At 40.2% G+C, this 17864-nt stretch overlaps 1 protein-coding gene across 14 annotated transcripts in view; it reads left to right on the forward strand.

The window, feature by feature from the left end:
• Window positions 1–17864, forward strand: part of SLC38A1 (solute carrier family 38 member 1) — a 77099-nt gene that overhangs the window by 51908 nt on the left and 7327 nt on the right. For all 14 annotated transcript variants that reach the window (XM_027967425.3, XM_060412704.1, XM_060412702.1 and 11 more), the window contains 11 exons: window positions 4155–4228; window positions 5619–5711; window positions 6033–6114; window positions 7142–7224; window positions 8654–8712; window positions 8832–8945; window positions 10315–10394; window positions 13509–13609; window positions 15949–16067; window positions 16624–16765; window positions 16857–16954. In XM_027967425.3, coding sequence (XP_027823226.1) covers window positions 4155–4228; window positions 5619–5711; window positions 6033–6114; window positions 7142–7224; window positions 8654–8712; window positions 8832–8945; window positions 10315–10394; window positions 13509–13609; window positions 15949–16067; window positions 16624–16765; window positions 16857–16954 — 1045 coding nt within the window. The remainder of the gene's footprint in view (window positions 1–4154; window positions 4229–5618; window positions 5712–6032; window positions 6115–7141; window positions 7225–8653; window positions 8713–8831; window positions 8946–10314; window positions 10395–13508; window positions 13610–15948; window positions 16068–16623; window positions 16766–16856; window positions 16955–17864) is intronic.

A 17864-nucleotide genomic window follows, 5' to 3' on the forward strand; every position in this document is an offset into this window, starting at 1 on the left:
GACACGACTGAGCAACTGAACTGAACTGAAAGGGTCGGACACGATTGAGCAACTGAACTGAACTGAACTAGCCTCTTGGTTCTCAGGTGACACAAAATCTAGTGGAGTGTCCCTGCACCATGTTTACAAAGTATCACTGATGCATCAGGGTTCTCAAAATTCCTGACCGCATTCCTCACAAGACTGACCCCCGCCTCCACTGCTTCCCCAGGACCTGTGTCCAGTCATGTTCTAGATCCCCTCCTCTTCAAGGCTGAACATCAGTCTGGACTGTTCATACCTTGACAACTGTCTGGTGCTGAGATTTGCTTCCCATTGAAACAGGCTTTTTTCAGTGAGCAGCTTTTGCCCCAGCCATATGAAAACTTTTGGTCAGTGGTTAGCAATGTGAAAGGTTTCCCAGGTGGAGCAATGGTAAAGAATCCACCTGCCAGTGCAGGAGATGCAAAGGAACGCAGGTTCAATCCCTGGGTCGGAAAGATTCCGTGGAGTAGGAAATGGCAACCCACTCCAGTATTCTTGCCTGGAAAATTCCATGGACAGAAGAGCCTTGTGGACTATAGTCCATAGGGTCTCAAATAGTTGAACACGACTGATCGACTGAGCATGCACACACGTAGCAGCATGAAAGCTTATATGACACCCAGATGAGATGAAAACATGAATCACTTCTGTTGCTCTTAGTTCAGGGATACCAGGAAACCTGGTTTCTCCTCCAGGAAACCAAGCTATATGTCCAGATGTTTACTTGGATAAATGTCGTGTCCGACTCTTTGCGACCCCATGAACTGTAGCATATCAGGCTTCTCCATCCATGGGATTTTCCAGGCAAGAGTACTGGAGTGGGTTGCCATTTCCTTCTCCAGGGGATCTTCCCAACCCAGGGATTGAACCCAGGTCTCCCGCACTATAGGCAGACGCTTTACTCTCTGAGCCACCAGGGAAGCCCAAATAAGGGCACAGTTATGCTCAAAATAAATGTTCAAATAAGTCACTTTTTTATCTCAAGTCATTCTTCCTGGTCTTTCTTTTAGATGTCAACTCCCACTGGAGCCTCTTAAACTATTCTGGAATCTGTGATAACTGATAACCTTATCACTTCTAAGAATCTAAATAGGGAGGTGATTTTTCTAAATTTTAATCCCATTAGTGCTAGATTCTGTTACAGGCTAAAGCAGTCTTAGAGTTTTAATATATACAGAAGTTGCCTCTTAGTGACAACTTAGAAAAAACTTTTTGCTTTATATTAGCTTTCAGTCTTGGAAGGGAAGGTGTATATGTTTGAAGGCATGAAGAAAAGGGTCTTCAGGGATTGGCTATCAGACTTACTATGGGGTCATTTGGTTTGGGGTGTGGCCTGATAGCTCTCAGACATGGAAGCAAGGGGCTTGTCATCACTGTGGGATGACCTCAGTTTGCCAGTGTTAAGTGTGGGGAAGAAGATAGCTGAGTTTCCTGCTAAAATCTTCCCTGATCAACCCTTTTCTCCCACTTGGAAAAGAAAAGGAAGCGATATGCATGCGTGCGTGCTGAGTCACTTCAGTGGTGTCGACTCTTTACGACCCTGTGGACTGTAGCCCTCCTGGCTCCTCTGTCCATGGGTTTCCCAGGCAAGAATACTAGAGTGGGTTGCCATTTCCTTCTCCAGGGGATCTTCCCGACCCAGGGATCGAACCCAAGACTCTTGCATCTCCTACACTGGTAGACGGGTTCTTTACCACTGGGGCCACCAGGGGAAGCCCTGATACAAGTGCATCATCTCCAAAGAAAGTCCTCCCAAAAGAAAGGCAAAGTGGCTTCTGGTATGAGAACTCCACATGGTCCTAGCTGGGGGAACAGATGTTTCCTTAGAATCTTTCTTTTGCTACTGAATACCCAGTTCTTCGGGCTGAGGGCCTGTGGTTAACCGTTAGGTCAGTCAGTCAGTTCAGTCGCTCAGTCGTGTCCGACTCTTTGCAACCCCATGAATCGCAGCACACCAGGCCTCCCTGTCTATCACCAACTCCCAGAGTTCACTCAGACTCATGTCCATCGAATTAGTGATGCCATCCAGCCATCTCATCCTCTGTCGTCCCCTTCTCCTCCTGCCCCCAATCCCTCCCAGCATCAGAGTCTTTTTCAATGAGTCAACTCTTCACATGAGGTGGCCAAAGTACTGGAGTTTCAGCTTTAGCATCAGTTCTTCCAAAGAAATCCCAGGGCTGATCTCCTTCAAAATGGACTGGTTGGATCTCCTTGCAGTCCAAGGGACTCTCAAGCGTGTTCTCCAACACCACAGGTAGACATTAGTAATTATCCCTCCTGCCAGGTATGTATTTTGAGAGGTCATACTCTTTACTCCATAGCTCGGGGCCAGTGGTAATATGCACTCTTCTCCCCAGCTCAGTTCCAAGAGAGTCACTTGAGCAAAGGACAAAGTCGCTCCAGAAGAGCACATGGCTAATCCTCAAGTTCCGCCCACTCAGCCTCCAGTTGGGAAGCCCAAGCTCTCTGTGCCACACAGAAATAAATGCCCTGTGGCCTGGCCTAGGCACATGCAGAAATTGCCATTTAGGGTTCAGTGTCACCGTGAGTGAACTCGGAGTGAAACTCAAGGTCTGCTTCCTCAACATAAATATTATCTTACAAGATGAAAGAGAAGTCATAGCGCAGTTGTGTCCTGTGTCTTACTCTGTGGCGTATCAAGTCATGTTCCACTGCTTATCTCAGAACTGCTCCATTGCTTAATAAATGCTTGCTCTCAGCTTTTCATGTCCCTCAACCAGAATAAGTAATAAGGGACTTACCCTCTTATTCACCCTCTTACTCTGAGATCTGAGTCAATACATATCCAGATGCACTTCCTTACAGTCATACCTAAATTCCCCTTTGTTAGCTGGTCAGTTGTACCTTCACCCAAAGGGTTAGGTTTTCTGATCTTTCCCCCAGTTTTTGTTTTATGTCTGGTGAGCCCTGTCACTCTTACGTGTCCTGGCCAGTCTCTGGCCCTTCATCTTCTCCGCCCTTGACTGTCTTTGCTCCCCCATTTATCTCCCCATGGTTGAAACATAGGCGAAACAAAATGCTGCAAGACAGGGGAAAGCTAAGAAGCTGTCTTTCTGCCTGGGGCAAGGGAAGGCACCTGAGGAGGTGGCATCTCAGCAGGGGTTCAGCAGGTGTGTGGGATGTGGGGAGGTCGGGGAAGAGGCCCTTGCAGAGAGAACTGCACAAGGTGCCAAGCACTGCCCAACAGAACTTGCCAGAAAAATAATTGCCATAATTACTCAGACATGGAATCAATTACACTAAAGCGTTGTTTCCAGGACATTTTTCCCAACATCAGGAAGTGAATGGTTTCATCTAGAAGACTGGAATTTTGTTCTTGTTAATAAATAAGCTTTATTTTCAATTTTTAGGTCTGTTTTAGCCAAATGATTCTGAAATCTGTGTCATCTCCCACATCATTTTTAACTGTGCTTTTTTCTTGAGGAAGGTTCGGCCATGAGCCAGATGTACTAAAACAAAACCATGAGTTCACCATTCAACCGTCTTTTCATCACAGCTGATTGTCAGAATTTTCCCATCCATTAAAGGAGGTTCTTTTAAGAGACACTGGGAGCAAAAAAAATAAAAGTGAATTATCTCAGTGGTTTATTTATTCAGAAATAGCCATAGAGCAAATAGATGGAAAGAACCCTAGACACCATTTGCCTTTATATTATAGGCAAGGAATCTAGGAATGGGAGACCTCAGGCGAGGTGCCCAAAGTCACGTCGCTGACCTAAAGGTCGCTTCATGCCTTCCTCTCCCCTCCCCCACCCATCCCTTCTCACACTTCCTCACTTAGATGTCACAGAAAGTGTACCATAGACCACAAAAGCTTTCTTTCACAATGTTGTTTTAAAAGTCACCTCAATTGAAATGATCCCAGAGTGCCATTTATATTTAAGCTTAGAATTTCGTAAAAGATTTGAATTCTTGGAGTTACAGTCCAATGAGCAGTTCTTTACTTGGTAGAACATTTTTATTGAAGATGTTAATGAGGGTGTGACTAATAGGTTCCAGTATTTGGATTCTATCAGTGAATAGTGCTAACCTACGAATCAGCCTTGGCCTTTCCACAGTTTACAGTAGAGTCTTTATAGTTATCACAAGACTTATTTTCTTTGCTTTAGGGTACTTTTGACTTCAGTAACACTGCTGTCTATATATTCAATCAACCTGCTGTTGATCTGTTCAAAGGAAACAGGTAAGCTGTTTGTAAAGCCAAAGTGATAAATTCTCACAGTGACATTATGAATAAATGATACTCTCCCTGTTCAACAACTTGTATATTAAAGAAAAACAGTACTTTGACCTGTTGTCGCTGGAAGACCTATAGTGGTATTTACTTTGAGTAGATACAGGAACATATAAATGAACTTGTTATGAATACTAAGCAAATAACATTGCAATTTAAAGAGAACCCTCAAATATACTTGCTTTTCTAGTTTAAGATGACTTCATTTTAAAGACCTTGGTTTTTCCTCAAGTGTTTATAAATTCAGACCAAGGATCCCATGCTTTTATATTATAGGCTCCAAGGTTTTAAAAGTAAACAGAGCTTTCATTCTCTTTTGTGCATATTCCAAGGAGAAGATGTGACTCCCGAGCAATGTGGGCGTCAGTGTGCTGTGAAAAGACTTTAAGTTCTCTGGGCAGTGTAATACCTGAAGTGTTTATTTTCTATTCCTAGGACACTGGATTATGTTTGTAATACTTTGACTTTTACGTTAGCTAAAACCACATTGGCCAACCATTACTGTATATAGATGACTCCATTTAACTGGAACATTTTGTAATAAACTGTGGATCTAACCATTGTCTAGTTTAAACATCAGTCTTATGAAAGAATAAACAAAAGTTTAATTATAGTCTAACCCAATTTCTTTCTGTGAACCTTTTGAAAAATGTGAGCTGAACTGTTACAGAAACATAAACCCATTTTTTTAATGAATGGTTTAACATTTTTTGAGATGAGCCTGTTGAAGACTTCAGAATTTTGCTATAGCCTAATTATTCTCGTGAAAGAGTTATCTGCTGCTGTCTTTTGTGAGTGTCAAATCTCTGAAATAAAGATCAAAATTCTAATGTTGTGGTTATTACATGTTTTTATGTTGTTATATTTAGAACCCACAAGGCATTGTTGGAATATTATTATTCCTTGTTAGCCTCATCAGTTCAAAAGGAACCTTTCTTCCCATCAGGGTTTTTATTTTTAAATCAAATTTTTATTTTAATAATATACACCAGACCTGAAAATAAAATTAGAATGGGAATTCCCCCCAGTAAAGTAGGGAGATTTTTGAGATAATTAAAATGAAAATAAGGCTTATGACCTAATCACTTACTTGTAATGCTTTTGTAGCCAACCTGAAAAAAAAATGGTGGTCACGTCTGACATCTTTAAAAGTTAACAAGTTATTTTTGTTTTGTAGTGAGAATCCCTTAATCCTTGCAAAGCCAAGAAGACTATGTATATGATTTTTGATAAAGACCCAGTAACTTGGGGAATAGTCAATAGAATGGTGAAATCTTGGCTATTTTTAATGTAGGGAACTCATCATTTTTTCTGTTCTCAACTATGGTTTTTTAAACAGGCTGCATGGTTTATGAAAAGCTGGGAGAACAGGTCTTTGGCACCACAGGGAAACTCGTCATCTTTGGAGCCACCTCCCTACAGAACACTGGAGGTAAAAAGATTGTGTTTCCTATACATTAAAGTTGTGAATGTCATTACTATTTTTTCTAGTCTCAGTGGTTGGGTGGCCACATGAATTTTAACACAATTCAAGCAGTGTCATTCTCATTGCTACAGTTGTGCAATGAAAGTGAAGCAGAGACAGTAGTCACTTAAACCAGTTACATTTACAGCCAGGGGTACTTGGACAGTGTCTACAGCCATCTTTATGTACTACTGAAGGTTACTCTAGAGAGAGTCTGGTCACCTTTTGTATAGCTTGCAACATGAGCCTCAGTATCTTCTTTCTAAAAATGTTCTCATTTTCTTCTAGCAATACTGAGCTACCTCTTCATAGTAAAAAATGAGCTACCTTCTGCCATAAAATTTCTAATGGGAAAGGAAGAGGAATTTTCGTAAGTTATAGACTGTTGTTTAAAAGATAACTAAAATGTTTTTAATTGAAATGTGGGCTAATAACCCAAGTTTTTGTTCTATGAAGACTGCAGAAACAGAATTTTCCCTAGGCTGTTTTTTCTTGGTTTCCTGTTTCTTGTTTTTCTGGTTGTTTCTTGTTTGCTTGGGGGTATATAAATGAAGGAAGCAAGGAGAACCGTTTGAATCTGAGCATTTAAAAAATAGATCCATCGGCCGTGCTAAGACGCTAAGTCTTGCAACTTCCCAAGAGCTTGAAATTGACATCTAGTTTCTATGAAATAAAACAGACATGGAGTATTTTTAATGCAGAAATAGAACATGCAAAATTAAGATCCAAAATTCTTCCTTAAAGAAGAGACAGAACATTTTGGGAACAGAATTGACATGAGCCAACCTCATTAAAGGTCCAGCTAACCTTGGAAGATGTTGCCTCTGCATTTGGCACACCGTTATGTTTTGACTACCTCTTGTTGAACAGTTCTTGTCAGTCTTAGTTTCTCTGTCTTCTTTCAAGGGAGAATTGTAGGAGCCAGAGTTCTTAGTGTTCTAGCATCAGGATTCAAGGTCAAATACAAGCGATTAGGGAGAAAGCAATGCCTACCCGTGGTGACTTATTTTTTGACGATATTCACCAAGCCAAGCAAAAAGGAACTTTCTCTTTAAACAATTGATAAGACAAGTTGTAATCTGACAAAACGTAATGTGTGCATTCAGCTTTAAAGTCATATAAATAATTCAGAGGAATGGCACACTTAGCCAGTGGGGAAGAGCAGGGGGAAAGCAGTATCTCTTCCTCAGTCACATGGAGAGACAGATGATAGTAAATGACTAGTGGTTGGCCTAAAGTGTTTAATAATAATTAACAATTAATTTATTTGTAATAATAATTACAATTAATGGTAAACACTAATAATAAAAACATTTTTTTAATATTGTGAAATTTTACTTGTGAGAAAAAAAGTCGCTTTCTAAGAAAATATGGCTATCTGCTTAAATGCCTTCCAGAGCCTGGTACGTGGATGGCCGCCTGATGGTGGTGGTAGTTACCTTTGGCATAATTCTCCCTCTGTGTCTCTTGAAGAACTTAGGTAAGATCTTGCTTTTATCACAGTCTCTACAGCACTCAGATGAATCAGAAACCTAATAAAAACAAACAACTTTGCTCCCTACTTTGACTTGTAGGGTAAAGATTGAATAATAAATTGTAAGTATTAATGAGGCACGACTTTAATAGGGGACAAAAACACTGGCTTGTATGCGACTTTGTAAGCAGTCCCTCTTCTAAGCCATGGAAGTGTAAAGGGGGTCCCAGGGCCAGCAGCAGAAAATGCTCTGTCTAAAAGCCCAAAGTCCAAAAAATGGAATTCTCCTCATAGAAGGTCTTACACACTCTGATTGTTTAGATGGACAGAATTTCACAGCTAATACCAAGACAGAAAGTGGCTTGTATTTTTACCCAGAGGAGAAGAGGACAATAGAGGACAAGATGGGTGGATGGCATCACCAACTCAGTGGACATGAATTTGAGCAAGTTCCAGGAGATGGTGAAGGACAGGGAAGCCTGGCAGTCCATGGGGTCGCAAAGCGTTGAATATGACTGAGTGACTGAACAGGCGAAAATTGATACTATGCATCAATCTTAAATGGTCAGAGTCTAACCAGTCTCACTGAAGGGAGAGAGAGAAGTGAAAAGTGGTAGATGATCACTAAGCCATATCCACTTGGTTTTGACATTTTTGCATGTGTGCTTATATTTGGAGACAAGAACCCCTGATGTTATGAAAATTTCATGTGTGAAATAATGCAGCCAGACCTCTATCCAGTCCAATGCCTCTGAAATGCATTTCCTTATAATTCTGGGCTCATTCGAGGCAGACATTTCAAGTTCTTACCGCTACTTAATTTTCTGGTTTCTGAGTCTGTGTTTAAGCTTTTCTGTGTATATATAGCTCTTTTTAGTGCTAATGGAGAAAGACTCTTCTCCCCCAGAGGTAAGAACCGTGCAGCCCCCAGAGACCACTTAACTCTGCCTTTCTGGAGCTTATGGTGCTCAGAGATCTCCCAGGCATTCTAAGGTGAATAAGGTCGAGTGCCTCGGGTGCTCAGTTTATCCCTAGAAATCACTTCATCTCTTCTGTGTATATTCAGTATGTACACAGTAAGTACATAATCAAGAACTAGTGAATGGATCAAGGAGTAAATGGATTTGGTTATAGGAATTCATTAGAACACAGCAGCAGAGACTATAGCCAAATTTGGGAGGCTCTTTTCCCCTGGATTCTGGAAATCTGCATTCTCTAGTGTGTCAGGAAGAGCTGGAATCAAAGCACATACTACTGTATTGTTTTAATTTAAAGTTACCATTTTTTTGCCAAATAAGATAGCCCTATCAAATAGAAAATCTTATATTCATATTAGCATGTATGGATATTATTGGAACCCCAAACTGTGCTTGAAATAATGCATTGAAAGAGGTGATGATAAAATAATAATAATAATTCTTTAAACTCTTTTTAGGTTATCTTGGCTATACGAGTGGATTTTCCTTGAGCTGTATGGTTTTTTTCCTAATTGTGGTAAGTGCTGGTTGAAATGGTTGGCCTGGTTTTGCCATAGTACGATGCTACATAATAATTATGCATTATTGGGCTTTATTTGATAAAGTTTGTTTCTCCTTTATTTTTTTTAATGCCAGGTTATCTACAAGAAATTTCAAATTGCCTGTTTTGTTCCAGAGCTAAATTCAACAAGTCCTAATTCAACAAATGTGGACATGTGTACGCCAAAATATGTTACCTTCAATTCAAAGGTACATTTCTGGTCCTTTAGATATAAAAATAGGAGTGTTTTTACAAAGGACATTGTGTTTCTTAAACTTGTTTTAATTAAACTGTCTTTGACGTATTTGTTCTCAAAGGAACAGGGTACCACAGGTTTCAAATGCCACAATCCATTTAATGACCTTGAAGAAATATACAAATGGTGTATTTCATGCTCCCCTTGACCCAGTTTAGTGTAGGACAACCTAAAGTATTCTCTGTGAAAACCTCTTTCTGCACAGTTATCTCAGCTCTGCTATTTCTTACAGTTCTTTAAAAACAAATTAATAACATCCTTAGCCCGCTGCTTCTTCTTCTCTTAAAATTAATTTTTTAATAGGAGGATAATTCCTTTACAATGTTGTGTGGGTTTCTGCCAAACAACTTGAATCAGTCCTGACTATATGCATACCCCTACCTTTCGAGCCTCCCTCCCACCCATCCCCATCCCACAGCTCACTGCTTCTGTCTCATGGTGACAGAAAGGAATACCTCAAACTTCCCCGGCTTGTACAGTTAAAATATAGACTCTACCACAAATTGACACTTCAAGGAACGTTCATACGACATATTGGGGAAGGGTAGACTATGGAAACAGTCAGGCTTGGATTTGAATCCTCAGGCAAATTGTCAACTTCATTTGTAAAACAATGATTCTATTGTGTATCTTATAGGGTTTCTTAGAATGTGCCTGATACCTTACTTGGGCAAAATTATGGCATGAGAAATGTTACTTTTCCCTTCTTCTCTGCCAGTTTCTTTTTGCATAAGAAGTTACTATATTGAATTATCTTTTTCTGAGAAACTAATTTAGATTGATCTCTCACCTGCTCTCTCTTTAAACTCTTAAAAGTACCCCAAAGTAGTAAAGTAGTTTTCTTTTAAGAAAGTCATTTTCTTTTTAGATGCCATATTTAAGTCTGACTGCTGCACCCCTTATAAAGCACAGAGCAGTGAAACGAAGGCACATGTTCTGGCTGTGTTGCCTTGCCTGTCTTGGAGGGAGCCAGGAGAATAGTGCTGGTCTGTCTCAGGACTGTGGGGACTCAGCGAAATAACAGAGGAAAGTGCTGGTAACCAGCTAGTGCTACAGGTGACGCAACGCCTGGGGGATGTAAGATACACTGTAGGTGAGCCTGGCTGTAAAACCCCTCTCTGCCAAGTGCCTAATGTCTCAAGCTAGATAAGCTGTCTTAGAAAAGCTACTCCTATTTTAGATATCAAAGCTCCCCTAATAACCAAATAATCCAAGGATTCTGAAGGGCTGTCAGATAAAAAGACAATTCAGAAATACTGGAGCAATACAGTTTTTATGGTAAAAATGCCTTTCCATAATGTTTATTTTTTCTTCTCGAATAGACCGTGTACGCTTTACCAACAATTGCGTTTGCTTTTGTCTGCCACCCGTCGGTCCTGCCAATTTACAGTGAGCTTAAAGAGTAAGAGATTTGTTTTTGTTTTTGTTTTTGTTTGCAAACTGAATCATTTTATAGCCCCTCATTACTAGACAAGTGCTGTATCAAAATAAATGGACTCATATCATGAACTTCAACATTTACTTTGTCATTCTTGAGCAAGACACAAACCTGCAGTATATTTTGGCCATAAATGTATAAAAAGTGTTTATTATGTGGGCTTTTTCTTATTAATTTGGTTTTTCAAATACTGTGTTACTTAAGAGAGTTCAAGTGTTTGTGTTGCTTTATATTACTTGTGATTAGTTTGCAGATGAATAATGGTCATCTTCAGATTCATCTGTGAACCACTGAATACATTGTATATGATTTGCCTTTTGGTTTAGTTGGAAAAGGTTGGTAAATCAGGCATGAAGGAATGAACGTTAAGACCACAAACTGGACAGAAGAATATTGTTGTTCACTTTAAACTGTTGCAGTGATTATGGGTTAGTTTTTGATTGCTCTTCTAAGAGAATGAAAGGACTGCTTATGAATTCCCTCATGGGTTCTCTTCTTGGCCTACTGTTATCAGACTTTCTACATAAAAATATTTATCATGTCATAGTCTCTTTTTTTGAGATAACTGGTTTACAACTTACATAGGTTTCATGTGTACAACCTGATATTTCTACTTCCATACACACTGTGTCCTGCTCACAAAAATATAGTTCCCATCCATCACCATACACTGGATCTCCTTTCCCCATTTTGCCCTCCCTCTACCCCTTCCCTGCTGGTAACCAATGCTCTATTCTCTGTAGCTACATCCTTGTAAATTTATTCCTAGATATTTTATTCTTTTTGCTGCACTTGTAAATGAATTGTTTTCTTAATTTCTCTGTTATCTCACTGTTCGCATATAGAAACATGGCAGATTTTTGTATGACTTTGTACCTTGCAACTTTACTGTACTTGTTTATTATCACTAATAGTTTTTTGGTAGAGTCTTCAGGGTTTTCAGTATATAAAATGATGTCACCTGTAAATAGTGACAGTTTTACTTTATTCTTTCCAACTTGGATGCTTTTTATTTTTTTTTTTCTTCCCTAATTGCTCTGGCTAGGACTTCTGCTATTAGATTGAATAAGAGTGGTAAGAGTGGGCATCCTTGTCCTCTTCCTCATTTTAGAGGGATAACTTCCATTTTTCATCATTTAGAGTGATGTTTGCTGTGGGTTTGTCATTGCTGATATTTTGTTGAGGGTTTTTGCATCTATATTCATCAGAGATATTAGCCAGCAATTTTCCTTCTTTGTGTTGTCTTTGTCTGGTTTTGGTATCACAAAGATGTTGGCCTCATAATATGTTATGAACCATTCCCTCCTCTTCAGATTTCTGGAAGAGTTTGAGAAGGATAGGTATTAAATCTTCGACTGTTTGGTACAATTCACCAGTGAAGCCCTCTGGTCCTGGACTTCTGTTTTTCCGGAGGTTTTTGCTGACTGCTTCAATCTCTATACTAGTGATGGGTCTGTTCATATTTTCTGTCTCTTCATGCCTCAGTCTTGAAAGGTTATATGATTCTAAGCATTTGTCCATTTCTTCTGGGTTGCCCAGTGTGTTGGTGTATAACTTTCATAATACTCGTCCCTTGTATTTCGATGGTGTTTGTTGGTACTTAGTCTCTTCTGTGTCTGATTTTATTTATCGGGGCCTTCTGTCTTTTTTTCTTTGTAAGCCTGGCTAAAGGTTTGTCAATTTTGTCTTTTCAAAAAATCAGTTCTTAGTTTCATTGACCCTTTCTATTGTCTTTTTATTTTTAGTTTCTATTTTATTTATTTCCACTCATTTTTATTTCCTTTCTTATACTGACTTTGGACTTTGTTCTTCTTTTTCTAGTTTCTGTAGGTGTCAGGGTAGATTGTTTGACATTTTTCTTGTTTCTTGAAATAGGCATCATGGCATAGTCTTAAGCTCAGAAAAGATTAACAGTATAGTTATCTGTTTCCATTTTGAAAGAAAGATGATGTTATTCAGGGTTGAATTCACTCATGATAGTTCCTCTTTCATTTTAAATTGATTTATGACTAAGTTTTGAAGTATTTATATCTGCCTATCTTTGCATACATTAGTCCTGCTTTATGATCTTATATTTAAGGTTTCTTAGGCATCTTTTAAACGTCATAGTCCTGCTTTTAGTTTGTAGTTTTCTTATGTGGGTACTTCTCAGTTTGTCTTGTTTTCCATACTTCCTGTTATGACATAGTCAAATGCCGTGCTTCTTGGTGGCCTACTCTTTGAGTACAAGTCTTGGAGATTAATTGTTTAGGCAGCTAAAGAAACTTAGAGGTTCATGCCAACTCCCAAGATCAACTTAACCTAAGAGAGAGAGAGGCTTTCCTTATCCCAGCTGTGAGTTCTTGGGCACCAATTGCTGTGGAGACATACAGGCTTCCCTGAGGCTGTGTGAGTGCGTGCGTGCTTAGTCACTTCAGTCCTGTCTGACTCCTTGCGTCCCCGTGGGCTGCAGTCTGCCAGGCTCCTCTGTCTGTGGGATTTTTCCAGACAAGAATACTGGAGCGGATGGCCATGCCCTCCTCCGGGGGATCTTCCTGACCCCGGGATGGAACCAGTATCTCCTGCACTGCAGGTGAATTCTTTACCCACTGAGCCACCTGGGACACCCTCCCTGAGGCTATTCGGTGGGAAAATCAGACCTTAAATAGCAGCTTTAATGACAAAACTCGCAAAGTCAAATTCTAGCTCAGCGCCTGATCTCTGGAGCCAAGAAAACAGCATTGGAACTTATTCTGCCTTTTTCCTGTGCATCCTGAGTGTGGAGATAGTATCAAACAAATGTTAAAAAAATACACTCTGCCCTTCAGATGAGAACGCAGTATTCTTTCAGAAGAATGGGGAAGAACATTCAAGGGATTGTTTGTTCCACGGCTCTTTCTCTCACAATACCCAATCAGTGTAAAGAAGGTTATTGGAAACTGGCATATTTGGTATAATTACTGGGGGTAATTACAGCAGCTCAAATCAGCCCAAGCCTGATAGAAAGAATGTTAAGTTCCATTCTTCAGGGTTAATATTTGTGCTTACATTCAATAACACGGTTTTTAATTTCTCAAATTTCTTTTTCTTTGTTTTTAGTCGATCACAGAAAAAGATGCAGATGGTTTCAAATATCTCCTTTTTCGCCATGTTTGTTATGTATTTCTTGACTGCCATTTTTGGCTACTTGACATTCTATGGTAAGTACCTTCTGTCGGTACCTAAATATAGGTATTAGTAAGTAAATTATTATAAATCAGTATCAAAATATGTACTGATATTTCAGTGTGATAACCCCCAAAAGCAACAAATCTATCCATTGATTTTACTGATCTTTTCTTCTGCTTAAAGCAAATGGCTATGGTTCCTTTACATATTCATGCTGACTATGCAATAGAATAATTACTGAAACAACATGCCATAATTTTTTCTCCTAATACTGTCCTTAAAAAAAAATGCATTTTATAAGCATGTCACCTTTACTAAGGAAGGTTTAGAACTATATCAGAGAAGGCTTTCCTAATTGCTGTTGTGAACTGGGTCATTTTCCATTAATAGAAAAGAGAGACAGAGACAGATTTTGAAAGTGAGAAAGAGTAGAGTGCTACACTCATGACACTGTGTGTTAATTAAGAATAAAACACCTGATTGTTCAGCAGCAGGTGGAGCTTTGCTTCAATATGAAGCAATGACAGAGTTAAATGAAATCTGGAAAAGAACAGAGTTTCTTTTGTAACTTTTATTGACCCTGTATGAATAGTCTACCTTACTGCCTCTTCATCCTCTCCTATTCCAGTCATCCTGCAGGTTTATTGCACAGCTTTCATTATCATTACAGTTTGGGACCTGGTTTAAATTTGAATACATAAATTTCACATTACATTCCCTATTAAATAACATTTCTTTCTTTTTTTTTTCATAAACACAAATGTCTCAAAATTTAAACACATTTGAGATGATTAATTCAGCCTGGAAAGGCTTCCCTGATTATACAGTTGTATTATTACCATTACCAGAATCCTCACAGCTTGTAGGACCTAGTTCCCCAACCAGAGGTTGAACCCAGGCCTTTGGTGGTGAAAGCACTGACTCCTAACCACTGGACCTGCAGGGAATTCCCTAATTACTGTTTTCACAAGCAGTGGAGAAGAGCATTGTCTGAGGAATCCATAAATACCACATTTAATTTCTTCATAAAGATGGTGTTCTCAGGTTTCCTGCAGAGTTGCAGGGCTTGGGGGTGGGTAAAGGGAGGGAAAGAGAGAGAGAGAGGCTAATATTAGTTGACTGGTCTCACTGTGGCCTTGTTCAAGCTATGATTTTTTTCTGGCAAATCCATTTTTTTTTCCACATAGAATAGAATACCAAAGCCTTTCAATACTCTTAGGTCCAAGAAAAAAAGCTCAGCTATTTTTAGATGGTTATGAATTTTGAATCAAGGAAATTACAACTAAGGAGATTTTTATTATAATCTAGGATCCTTTTTCTAAAATTGAAACCTGTCTCTGGCCCAGACTGTTAAATGGAACTGGAATTCCACACCCTGAACCTTGAGATGGGAAGGGAACGAAACTATCTCTAGTCAAAGGAGTGGATTTTTGAGCTGGAGACAAAATGGCAGAGTAGAAGGACCTTGAGCTTAGCTCCTCTCCAGAGCACATCCAAATTACAACTAAGTACTGTACAGTCATCGATCAAGAAGAGACAGGAGTGGGCCTTCCTCGGTGGTCCAGTGGCTAAGACTCCACGCTCCCAATGCAGGGGGCCTGGGTTTGATCCCTGGTCTGGGAACTAAGTCCCACATGCCACAACTAAAGATTCTACACACAGCAACTAAGACCTGACGTAGCCAAATGAATAAATAAAAATAAATGTTTAAAAAACAGCAATTATTCTTTTAAAAAGGGCAGGGGTGAGCTTTTTCTTGCTCAGTGACTGCTTTTCTAGCTTTGATTGTCTTTGAAATGACACTTTCTGAAGTTCAGTGTTAAGAAAAAGTTCAAAGTGGTTGGTATATAAGCTTTATGAAGAAAACATATCTGGAAGAGAAGAATGAGTTCCTTGCAGCAGTAAAGTTCCATGGGCACTTCTGCTTGGATGCTGAGTGATAACAGAAGTCTTTGAAAGAGGCTCCAGGTGGCCTGTAGCCCACACAGCTAGACTGAGGCTGATGGACGTTGTTGGATGAGTGGCACCAAGTGGAAGAGAATCCAGATGAAGAAGGGCTTTGTGTTTCAACCGTATGGTATTCCTAACCTCAGCTCACTCCTAGGTTTAGTTTAGTGTAAATTACACTCTGTGTAATTTCTGGTGATTATTCTTACACTCTTTTTTGCTGCAGGTATGGACAGGTGGGGCATGTCTCACATGGGGGATTTTGCTTTTCAACTTTATAAATTGAATAGACACTTCTGTCCCCAGAACATTGTTTTCCTTGCCTCCTTTAGTTTACAGATCCTTTGTGGTTCAGAAAACCCGTCACTCCATGATAATTCTTCTGTCTTGTTTTAATGCCCTTTCACATTCCGCCTCATTTTAGAAAGCGTGCAGTCCGACCTCCTCCACAAGTATCAGAGTAAGGATGACATCCTTATCCTGACGGTACGGCTGGCAGTCATTGTGGCCGTCATCCTCACCGTGCCCGTGTTATTTTTCACGGTGAGTAAAAGGCCTTAGTGCAACCTGAGAAAAGCTGAGGGCTCCTCTTCCATGCTGCCTTCAGGAGCCACTTGCAGAGCAAGGCTGCTGTGGGGAATTCCTGCATCACTGAAACTGCCTCAGGGAAGACTCTCAAGGGTCTTTGGAAAGAAAGTAGGATCAGTGAGTTAGGGTAGGCTTCTGACAGATGAATCAATTTTGATTAATCTATCCCCCCTCTTTACAGAGAGATGTAGATAGACTATTTGAATCCCAGTCATCCAAGGCAGGGCAGTATAGAAGGACCAGAAGAGAGTGCTCAGTCACAGATAAAATAGAAACTGTCCCCCGCCCCGCCCCGCCCTCTGCAAAAGAAAACTACCTGCTCATAAAGAAAAGGACTTTCCATCTTATGTCCAGCCCCCTGGCTCCCCAGACAGTTAAGCCATCTATAAACTCACGAGGTGTGGACTGAACATGTCCAAATGCCTACACCCCAGTCCGTCCATAACTGATGAGAAACACAAAAGGCATCGAGCTGGAGGCATGACAGAACCTTTTGTTTCTTTTTCTGCAGGTTCGATCTTCTTTATTTGAACTGTCTAAGAAAACAAAGTTTAATTTATGTCATCATGTCTCGGTGACCTTCATACTCCTGGTTATTATGAACTTGTTGGTGATCTTCATACCCTCCATGAAGGATATTTTTGGAGTCGTTGGTATGGCTTTCTGACCTGCCACTTATTCTATGATAGCTGTTTAGAAAGTTAAACTTTCACAATGGTAACCTCAATTTTTCTTATTTTCCAGGCGTTACATCTGCTAATATGCTTATTTTCATTCTTCCTTCATCTCTTTATTTGAAAATCACAAGCCAAGATGGGGATAAGGGAACTCAGCGAATTTGGGTATGTCTCATGCCAGCCACTCTCATTTTTCTAATTTGTTTTTCATTGAACTGTCCCAGGTAAATAGTCCATCTCCACCAACCAGTACTTACAGTGACCTCAAAAGGAGACAACCATCCTAGTGTTTGCCCATTCGGGAAATTTAAAATATCATATCAGGATCTTCTCCATGCCCTCAAAATATCTTCAGGTTCTGTTCCTTTTGTGTCAGAGTGGCCAGCCAAGAAATTAGACATTGATCATCCTTTGTCTCTCCAGGGTGATGCCTTGTCATTAGCAAGATCTGAAGTGGAAAGGGACTCAAAATTTTCTGCAGTCCACTGTTTCTGTATAGTCCCTGGTCCTGGAACTCCATCCATCAGCCCAGGGGACCTGCAATGCCTTAATTGAAACAGCTGAGTTAGCATGGAGTCTTTTTATGATTTGACAGAAATGCTTTGGAGCAACAGACCTGGATTCAGAAACTACCTTTCCATATTGGAATTCTTGTTTCCAGGTCTGGTGAAGCTCAAGGGCATCTTGAAGGTGGTGCACTTGGAGACAGTGAGGGAAGCAGGGGTGAAGTGGCTGCTGCATGAGCACCTTCTGGAGCACCATTATGTTTGGCCCTGGAGAAGGCTTCTCGGCCGCCCTCCCAGATAGTGTAAGCACTCCAGCCACACACGTTACCTGAGTCAGCAGACCCCGATGAGGGGTGTAGGCGCGGGGGAACATCCCTGTGTATTTAGAGGAGGCATCGTTGATGCCACTGGAGCATCCGCTTCCCCAACAGGACTATCCCTAAAGCCGTAAATCTCAAATCCTTCTAAATCTAACCAGTGGGGGCTTCATGAGAATAGAGAGGAAGGACCAGTCTTCTGGTCGCGGACTTTCACTTTTTGCGGGAGGGGGGTGGTTTGATTAAATTTTG

The sequence above is a fragment of the Ovis aries genome, chromosome 3 (assembly GCF_016772045.2).
Source record: "Ovis aries strain OAR_USU_Benz2616 breed Rambouillet chromosome 3, ARS-UI_Ramb_v3.0, whole genome shotgun sequence".
Lineage (NCBI taxonomy): Eukaryota > Metazoa > Chordata > Mammalia > Artiodactyla > Bovidae > Ovis > Ovis aries.